General features: G+C 35.7%; 1 protein-coding gene across 4 annotated transcripts in view; it reads left to right on the top strand.

Annotated features, from left to right (window-relative positions):
* The window catches only part of Sar1 (Secretion-associated Ras-related 1), a 10,050-nt gene extending 1,403 nt beyond the window's left edge, over positions 1-8,647 (top strand). For 2 of the 4 annotated variants that reach the window (XM_027376636.2, XM_027376637.2), the window contains exons 2-6: positions 4,539-4,594; positions 5,692-5,811; positions 6,046-6,203; positions 6,441-6,584; positions 7,346-8,647. In XM_027376636.2, the coding sequence (XP_027232437.1) occupies positions 4,552-4,594; positions 5,692-5,811; positions 6,046-6,203; positions 6,441-6,584; positions 7,346-7,462 (582 nt within the window). In that variant the 5' untranslated portion in view covers positions 4,539-4,551 and the 3' untranslated portion in view covers positions 7,463-8,647. Of the gene's footprint in view, positions 1-1,410; positions 1,455-3,311; positions 3,476-4,538; positions 4,595-5,691; positions 5,812-6,045; positions 6,204-6,440; positions 6,585-7,345 lie in introns of those variants that run through there. The other 2 variants (XM_027376635.2, XM_070118931.1) reach the window with 2 other exon arrangements.
* Positions 8,648-10,000: the final 1,353 nt, after the last annotated feature.

The raw sequence follows: 10,000 nt of genomic DNA, 5'->3' as shown, positions 1-10,000 counted from the left end.
AAATGTATTTGTGGTTTTGGTGTGTTTTAAACGAAATTAAGGGATGTTTCTATCAACAATGTGTCTGTAATTGATTTATTCATTGTGTATATATATATTTTTCCATTGTGGAAAAAAGGGTAAATTTACAACGGATAACAATCAGGGTTACAGTAAAAGAAAAAGTGTATGGAATGGTTACCTTGATGTAAACTAAGACACTTTTTGCTTATTTTACCATTTATGACAATCGGGACTTCTAAGACCATATTTATATCATCAGATTTATTCTTGTGTGAAGAGAATGAATCTGATGATCATTTCTGTAGCAATCACAGCTGACAATTTTGATATAAGTCCCAATAGCAGGGAAGGGCATGAAGTATATCAGGGAAATTATGGGGCAAAACAGGCAGGCTTAAGCATTTCATTGACTAGGATGAGTGATTACGCAATATTGCGAAAATGGAGTTGAAAGGAGAGATTTTGTTTGTTGATCTTGTACATTTTGATATTTATACCGTAATAAGCCTCCTTGATTCATTAAGGAATGTTTTTTGATCATACGTGCCAATGCAGCATATAATTTCTAAATGCAATTTGATATATTTTTATACATTGTCTATTGCTAATTATTTACAATAGGACTGACTTTAACAATGTCCATGACATCCATGTTTTGTGCTAAGAAGCATTGATGCCGCAGTATTGCTGTATATCACAGGTCTTCGCAGGCTTCAGGCGAATTTAGATGCACATGTTTGAAAGACTTTACAGGTGTATTGTAAACATTGCCAATATTTGCTGAACAAAGCTCAAAATGTTTTCACATGTTTTTTGTTTGTTTTTTAACTAGTTAGTAGTTCAATATTTTCTTAAACTGCAGCTTACATTTTGCCATTTCCAACCACTGATGTGAAAAGGGACATGGTATCACATTTTTGTTATGGATCATTGAACAATGTATGTTAAGGTGATATCCCAAATTCTACCATTAGAAAAAAAAGGGAGAGAGAGAGAGAAAAAAAAAGATTTAGTTGAGTTCAAGACCAAAGGTAAATGTTCAGCTTGTTGATTTTCTTGATAACCTAATTTTCTGTGTATATAGATATAAATACGAGATAAGGAGGTACAGTTTATTGATGTATACAAGTAGGTATCTGTTCGTGATTGATTCCACCTTTGTGTACAGAGATAAGGTAAATAGTGGAGATAGTATCGCTTTCCTCTCATATCCTCTCCTCTCCTTTCCTCCCTGAACGTATAGAAAATTTTCATCACATTTACGTTACATGAACGAAAAGTACAGTGTTGGAAGAATATTAGTGTCCTATAAGTGTTTGTAAGTCTGCTATCCTTGAGAGATAAGCTCAGATGATTACTATCAGCTGTGTAATGTAATGTGCACAAGATATCAATGTTTACTTGGGAGAATGTGAAGTGGTCACGGTCAAGCAGTCGACGCTGAATCATAGGTAACGTATCATGTTGGAGAAGGACTCTTGTTTTCAACATATTTTGAAAATATAGTCTTTGTGAGTTGTTTTCTTTATGTATATTATTATTGGTGATATTATTTTGGTAAATATTTGGAATACCTTTGTATGGCTGATCTTGAAAATATTGGTATTGATGGATTCCTCTTACTGTGCACTACCTATATGTACAGAAATTATGCAGTGGAAGCCCCCAATACCCAGAATCTTGGCACCCATAGCAGGGGAGGGCATGAATGATATCAGGGTAATTGCAGGATAAAATATGAATAATAGACTTTACAGAGAATCAGTTAATTTAGTTTGTTAATGTAGTCCCCCCTTTAGGGCACCCCCTGCCCTAGCAAAGAATCCACCATATATGTACGGCACTTCTGCATGTCAATATAGGCTCTACCCTGCCGTGAATATGTGGAGGATTCTTTGTCTTGCTTTACGGGGAAGACAATCCAGGGAGCAGAGCATGTACCATGCATGCTGCTACCCTTCACCAAAAGGTAAAATTGCTTTACATCTTCAAATGTATTGTATATTATAATGGATAAAGCAGTCAAATAGCAAATGTGATGAAGGGAATCCAGAACCCCTGGCTAGGAAAACACAGCAATCAAATGGGGGGCCCAGGGATGGAGTTCTGGTCTAGGGGAATACAGCAATTGAGAGGGGATGCGGGGACAGAGCCTCCGCCTAGGGAAGTATGGCTACTGAGGGGTCATCTGCAGGTAAAGTTTTCATAAGTTTCTGGTTCATAAAACAGTCTTTTGGGGCCTTTAAGATACGGTTCATTTGTTTGTTCATTTGCACAGCACAATAAAATCATCTAAAACCAAAACCATGGATTAGGGTTTTCCTTTTTTTTCTTTTTTTTTTTTACATTTACAATTATTGGCTTCTTATAATATCTAGTATGAGAAATTTTGCCCATATCTCCCCACTCTCCTAAGGTTGTTGAGATGGTGTTTGTCTTAGAGACCTCTTCCCCTTCCCCCCCTTCCCCAAAACCCTATTTCCCCATTGTCCTCCAAAATTACAGGAGATGGGAGAAAAGAAAATGAAGGAAAAAACAAAAATTGCATTTCCTTGAAGAATTACTCATTTGATATGTAGGTACTGAGAGCTCCACCATTTTTTAAATCCTGTGGAGATATGCCCCGGGTCATCTCTACTCCGTGGTGTGGGACAGAATAACTTGAAAAAGAAAGAAAAAAAAGGATGAGAAAGTGCTGAGTAACACTGATGTGGCATTGTGCTTGGGTGTATGCTGGTTCTTGGAGTGTTGTAACTTGTCGTCATAGTGGGTGATCACCTCTATCTTCTCCTCCTCCTTCTTCTTCTCCTTCTCCTCCTCCTCCTCCTCCTCCTCCTCCTCCTCCTCCTCCTCCTCCCCCTCCTCCTCCTCCTCCTCCTCCTCCTCCTCCTCCTCCTCCTCCTCCCCCTCCAACCCCTCCAACCCCTCCTCCCCATCTTCTCTTTCTCTTCCTCCACCATCTCTTCCTCCTCCTCCTCCTCTTCCTCATCCTCCTTCCTTTCTATCTACCATTTAGAACACAATTGCCAGACTGTTTAATGAATTTGTTCATGAGCAGTTTTAAGTTATGAAATAATAATTTGAAAGGTTTTGAATTTTAATGGTATCCCCTTAAGTCAGTGTTCTTAAAACTTATCATTGTGACATATTTTGGCTTCATGCTTCCACCACACAACCCTGGTGGCATATGGGATTCCTCTGTTTCCATTCAACGTTTGTTTTCTCTTCTTTTCTATTTTATCCTAATTTCATATTGTTTTGTGTTGTAGATATGTATATATTTTTTATTGATGAATTTTCTTCAAATTTGGCAGCCAGTTGGTTACTCATTGAATATGGATGGCATCAATTCTTGCCATGACAAACTTGGCCCAAGTGCCACGTGGCGAGTGGTCAACCTGCTCAATGTTGTGTGCTAAACAGATTTTTTACTTGACTCTGACTGGTCACTGAAAAGAGACAGCCACTCAAAGTAGGATTAACGTTTATTTATATTTTTATTTCCTAAAAAGTCTAGTTCTGAAGCCAAGAGTAGGTTGTAAAGATATATTCCAGGTATTTTTAAGATGAGAAATAAATAGCAGAGATTTTGTGTTTATTATTTAAAAGAGAAAAAGAAAGAAAAAATCAAATACTGGTATCTTAACATGAAACCGGTCTGAGAAGGCTCTTACACAAAAAAACAATAGACTACAGAAGGAAACACCTCATTAGCCCATAATAACCAGCATTGTCCGGAATCCCATCGACAGGCCTAGCTTCTGTCGCTGAGGAAAGGATGCTAGGCATATAATGTAGGCCTCCATGACCTTGAGTTGTGGTCTGGCTGTGTGTGGTGCATTCACTGGGGCTCCTGCGTGTACCTAGATTTTTGAGCAATTATTACATATTATTATTATTATTATTATTATTATTACTGTTTTTATTTTATTTTATTTTATTTTTCAATGCTAATTGCATGACCCAGTATTATTATTAGATGAATGATTTAAGAAATGCATCAATTTCATGTTAAAGAATATAGCATTGAACTTTGTGCCATTTCTGTAGGTATTTTTTAGCTATTAAAATTTCTCTGGAATGCTGGACAAGTCTGGTAAATAGGTATTTTGAACATTGGTGATTAAGGATCAACAATTTAAAAATTTATAAACAAGCATTATTCCCTAAAGCAATGGTTCTTGACCTATACGTCACAACACAATTGTGTTAAAACTCCCCTCCAAGTTTGTTTCATAGTATTATACATTGTATATTTCTTGCCTCTTAGTTAACCTCTGTTCTTATTCTTAAACACAAGGAAATTGTGGAGTTTTTGGGGAAGAAAACGTAACTTGGTAGATAAAAATATACTTTGGTAATGAATAAGATTATGATGATCATATTATATTTATGTAGTATTATTGTTGTTGGTTGCTATTATTGTTGTTATTATTATTATTATGATTGTTATTATAATTATTATTTTTGTTACTGTTCTTATTTTACTTTAAAGGTCTATACCCTAGTTTCAATTCTTGTTTCTCTATTTCCAGAATACTTGTCAAAATGTTTCTCTGGGATTGGATCACTGGTGTACTGGGATATCTAGGTAAGTCGTACGTTGGCGCCTCTGAATCATGTGTCGATTGTTAATGTTTATATTACTCCTTCACGTCATGTAAACCTATGCATTTCATCTAGTTCGTTCTGGTTTTCTTGATAAGATTGATCTCAATAAGCAGATATGATTGCTGTTTTATTGTTAATTCTGTAATTTTTCAGATAAATAGGTTTCTTGCTTTTATTTATTTGTATGTTGGTACGGGAACAGGACAGACAGTCTGCTGGGTGTAAATTTATTTTGTAATATATTTGTCTATTATTGCACAATCAAGAACTCTTGTATCTATGGAATATTTGTGTTCCAGACTACTACTTTTCTATATTTATATATTTATTTACTGTTTGATCTCTCTAGTAATTAACACTTACATTTTTGAGGTCTGGCAACTCCCAAACTAAAGTGTGCTTTCATGGGCTTGGACAAGTCCGGCAAAACCACTCTTTTGAAGCAACTGCGAGAAGACAGCTGGATTGCACCTATCCCATACAGGCAGTGTGAGCCAAGTGGTTTGGTCCGCATATAACTTCTATGTATTTGTTTTGTAATTCTTTTAAAATAGAGGGTTGGATTTCCTTGCTTAATGGAACTTGCCAATATTCTGGCTCTGTGTTTGTTTTGCTTTTGTAACCATTAGAGACCTAATACTGTAAAGCAAGATTAAAAAAAGAAAAAAAAAAAGTCATTCCCTATTTTGAGTGCTGATTGTGAGAGGGTTTTTTCCTCCATGAACAACTTGACTGGAATGATCAGAAGGTGAAAAAAAAAAATTTAAGGGAGAGAGAACAGATTCTGTTGTTGGAAAGGTGGAAATGAGAAATCAAAAATGTGTAGGGGAAAAGATGAAGGAAGACTACAGGCAAGGAGATGCAGAATTTGACCACTAACCGTATAGAATGAAGCTAACATCCAGCCAGATCCGCCAGCCCTATAAGGATTATTCAGTGATATTTTTCAATAAATTTATCTTTGATGGATAATACCCCCCACAAAAAAAAAGATGCATCTCTAACAGAAGTTCCAAGTGGTTTTATGTGTATATGCATTTTTATATCGCTAATTCCGCCTTTCCTTCTGGCTGGCAGGTCTGTGGAAGAAGAGTGGTAAGCTCCTTTTCCTGGGTCTCGACAATGCAGGAAAGACCACTTTACTCCACATGCTCAAGGATGAACGGATGGCACAGCACGTGCCCACCCTCCACCCAAGTATGTACAAGTGCTGTAGTTTTTGTTGCTGTGGAATGCAGATAATGAATGTGACTGCTTGATCAGCTTGTAGCCCCAAATAACATGAGATTGGGATGCCCCCTCGCCTTTAATTCCTCCCCCCCCCCCTTCCCCAAACCACTTAAATGATATATACATGATATATTCATTTTGATGATCAAAATTCTATATGTTAACAAAAACATTTACTATGCTTTTGGTTTTTATTCACAGCCTCGGAAGAGCTGAACATCGGACAGATTAAGTTCACCACGTTTGATCTGGGCGGCCATCACCAAGCCCGACGAGTGTGGAAGGACTATTTCCCAGCAGTAGATGCCATTGTCTTCCTCATAGATGCAGCAGATCGAAGTCGTTTTCACGAGTCAAAGGTATATTTTGCGATATCAGGTGTTAGGGTTTATACTATTTTTTTAAGAACAATGTATCTTTTTTATTGTATTTTTAATGTATATAGGATTTGTATCTTTTTTATTGTCTTTTTAAGGTATATAGGATCTGTTTTTATGTTTGATTCCATATATGGATATTTTCTTTTTCAAGGTGGCATTCGAAAAATGATGAAAATCTTTGTTTGACAGTGTTATTTATTACATTATTTTGTTTAGGCTGAATTGGACTCCTTGCTGACTGACGAGCAGCTGTCTAATGTCCCAGTGGTAATTCTCGGCAACAAGATTGATATTGCAGGGGCTGCATCAGAAGATGAACTTAGGCATTATTTTGGTCTCTTTGGCCAGACCACAGGAAAGGTGAGCTATTTAGAGTTTGTTTCGTCTTCTTCTGTTTCCTTACCACATTGTCTTTTCCTATTCTACCACATCCTCCTCTTCCTCCTCCTTTATTTCCCCATCTTTATACAATACATTGTTATATAATTCACCACCACCTGTGTTCTCCTCCTCTCATGATTCCCAAAAGCAGATATCATCATATGGAAATTGATAAAGTGTGTTCAGTGTAAGAGCCACTTCTATTTCCTCTTGATTCATCAAAGTTATGTAAATTTTGTGTATTTGTTTTCTTGCTCATATCTTTGATTTAGTTATTAGTGGTGTATGGTACGAATAAGGTGGCACAATCAAGTCCAGAATTTCTTGCAAACTTACCGTTAGTCATATTTTCATTTTCCACTAGTGAAGTAGGTTTGTTTCTACTTGTTGTCTTAATAGGGATTTGTTTCTCATTTTATATCAACAGTAGAATTAACTAAGTGCATAGAATTTTCACCTTCATTAGTGCACTAAGAAAGGACATTTAACATAAGTAATATTTTATTTTATTTGTTTATATGTATATTCAAATTATTGCTCTTGAATATAAAAGAAAAAAAAAATTCAGCATGAATCTTAGTAAATGCTAACATTGTAGTGAACAAACAGGTAATGTGAATAGTAAGTTAGAACTGTAAAACAAACTAAAGTGTTATTATGGTAAAGAAGTTAAGTTCTGATTGAAAAAGCTCTCTATCCATATAAATTGCCGTTACTAATGTCTGATGCTCATCTTCCAGAACAAAATTCCTCGGAACGAACTCCCAGGCCGTCCACTGGAACTCTTCATGTGCTCGGTCCTAAAGCGGCAAGGATATGGAGAAGGGTTCCGTTGGATTGCTAATTACATTGATTAAATTTCAAAACCATTAGGACCAGGATGTAATAAGACTCGAAAGATTAACATGCTGAGATATTCCTATCCACACAAGACTATTTCTTTGATCCTACATCAGCAAAAGGTGGATGGCCAAACTGTTACAATAGTACTTGGTGACGATGAGGGGGGGTGGGGGGAAAAAAGAAGTTTATTGGGGGGGAAGAGAAAATCCTGTTGCTCATCATCCCTGTATGTGCCACAGAACTAACCAAGTGCTTTTTATACCAGAACGACGAGACAAGACGGCAAATTAACACCCCCAATGCCTGTCGCTTTTATTTCACGCTCCTCTTATGAAATGACAGAAACTAGAGTGAAAGTGCAGTCCTGTTGGTTGACGGAGACACTTCATTTTTTGTACACGTGTAGCTATCCAGTGTGAGCTCCTTAACACCTGAACTACTTTCCTGGTCATATAAGCAGTTCGTTCCCTTTTGGTAGAGTTGAATCTTTTCAGTTCCCAGTGGTCTAACAGTGCTAAAAATATATTAAACCTGTGATGTATGAAAGGGCCATTAGTAATATCAACCTTATGAAAGTGAGGCGCGGTCCATGGCAGAGTTCTGTGATCATTTCGGTAAAGGCCGTATCACTGCGAGTCCAGTGATGGTGTGAATATAGTCAAGAGTGGGTGAAGGTAGGAAACCAGTGCTGCAGATATTTCTTTTTTTGTTACTATTATTATTATTAATTATTATTATGGAAAGTCGTCACAGTAAAATAGATAAGCAAAGAGGAAAGTCCATCAGTTTTGGCAAGTTGACGTTCTACGGCAGTGAAAACCGGGAGAGATGACTCTTGCAGATCTTGAGTTTTGAGTTGAGATCCACACAACTTCCATGATAAAAAAAAACGAGATAAAAGAGTAAGGAGAGTAATGTTATTTTAGAAATTTATGATTTTAGATGGCTTGTATGGATAAAATTAATTATTAGCCTCTTGCAGGTCAAAATTTTCTCTTTGACTATCTGTTATACACGTGTATTTATTTATAGAGAAAGGGATTTTAGAACTTAAGTCATAACCATTCTGTGCTGCTTCTGTTTAGTTATGAAGCTTTGACAATGTTATACTCCTCATTTATTGATGTAAAAATGTCATTTTCACTTTTCAGGTTCTGTTATGACATGCAATCTTTATATAATAAAACATGGTAATTTGACCCACATATTATTATCCTTGAACAATTTGTAATTGAATTAGTTATAATAGTCATAAAGTGCTCATGCTACACAACCATTAGTAATTTCATAATTTTCTTGTCTGTCACATTGAACTGATGGGTTGATGGATGAAAAAAGTTACAATTTATGCTTCAAAATCCAAGTTCCATAAATCTACAAGAGACCCCATATTTTATTTGAGTTATACTATCTATTATGTTTTGTGGTATTTTAGTTGTGTAATGAAAAGATTTATAAATCTATAGAATATAATACAATACTTTTGTATTTAGACCTTTGTTTTTAATAATCAACCTTTGGCAGTGTAACTTCAACTTTTATGATACTTTCATTGAAAGCATGATTTACTACTTATTGAATATTTCCCATTTGTATGAACATTGCTAAATGTAAATAGTTTTTCCTCAGTAACTAGGATTATATCTAACACTTGTAAAAATCTTGGCAAATACAAGGAAATTTGCTTTTTGTCCATATATGGTGTGAGGGTTATAGTAAAGTACACTTGAATCCAACTTTTGCTTGACCCAAAAGACCAAGAAATTTTCCTATCAATACATTTTTAAAAATCACACTGTAGCAATAAAAGTGAATTTCCCATACAAAGAAAGGCAATTTGGCCTAGTAAGGCACATGTGAGCAAGTGGAGATTTTTCTGCAAAGAGGTCTCATATCTATTATATTATTGGCAAAATGTAAATCTTTTGAACTGGTTTTGTAGATTATACTCTGCCAAAGAGTAAGATTAGCCATAAGAGTCTAAATCAACAGTGGCATGCGAGTGGATATTAATACATTTAATATTTTTCATAGTGTGAATTCGGTATATACTAAGTGAATGCTGATCTTTATTGTAATTTTTGGTGATATCATAGTATACTCACGGTTGGGAGAGGTAAACTAATATTTGACATTGATTCATCATTTTTTTATTACGATTGAGGGGGAGGGTATATCAAGGTGAAATGCAGAATATAAAAAATCTATGAGATGATTGCAAGAACGTGGTATTAAAGAAAGTTTGTGTGGTATGTTAAAGAAAATCATTACAATAGCATGTTCTGACAAGCCCAGGTTCCACTACCTACAGTACACTTACCGTTGTCATGTGGCCAGTTCTAATGACTAAGTGAACTGTTTGGTTATATTAAAGTTAAACTCTCCAGAGATGTGCATCTACTTTGGCTTCAAAGCATTTTTTATATTGTAATTGTAAAATAGAACTAAAAAAAAAAAATAGTAAGATGAATGTTGACTAACGGTTCACTCTATGGAGAGATTTACCCCCTGGAGGTAAAAATTTGCAGGCTGATGCTTTGAGCCATTTTTGT

This window comes from Penaeus vannamei, chromosome 43, assembly GCF_042767895.1.
Source record: "Penaeus vannamei isolate JL-2024 chromosome 43, ASM4276789v1, whole genome shotgun sequence".
Lineage (NCBI taxonomy): Eukaryota > Metazoa > Arthropoda > Malacostraca > Decapoda > Penaeidae > Penaeus > Penaeus vannamei.
Note: the sequence above shows the minus strand (reverse complement) of the source record. Positions and strands in the feature narration are given on the sequence as shown.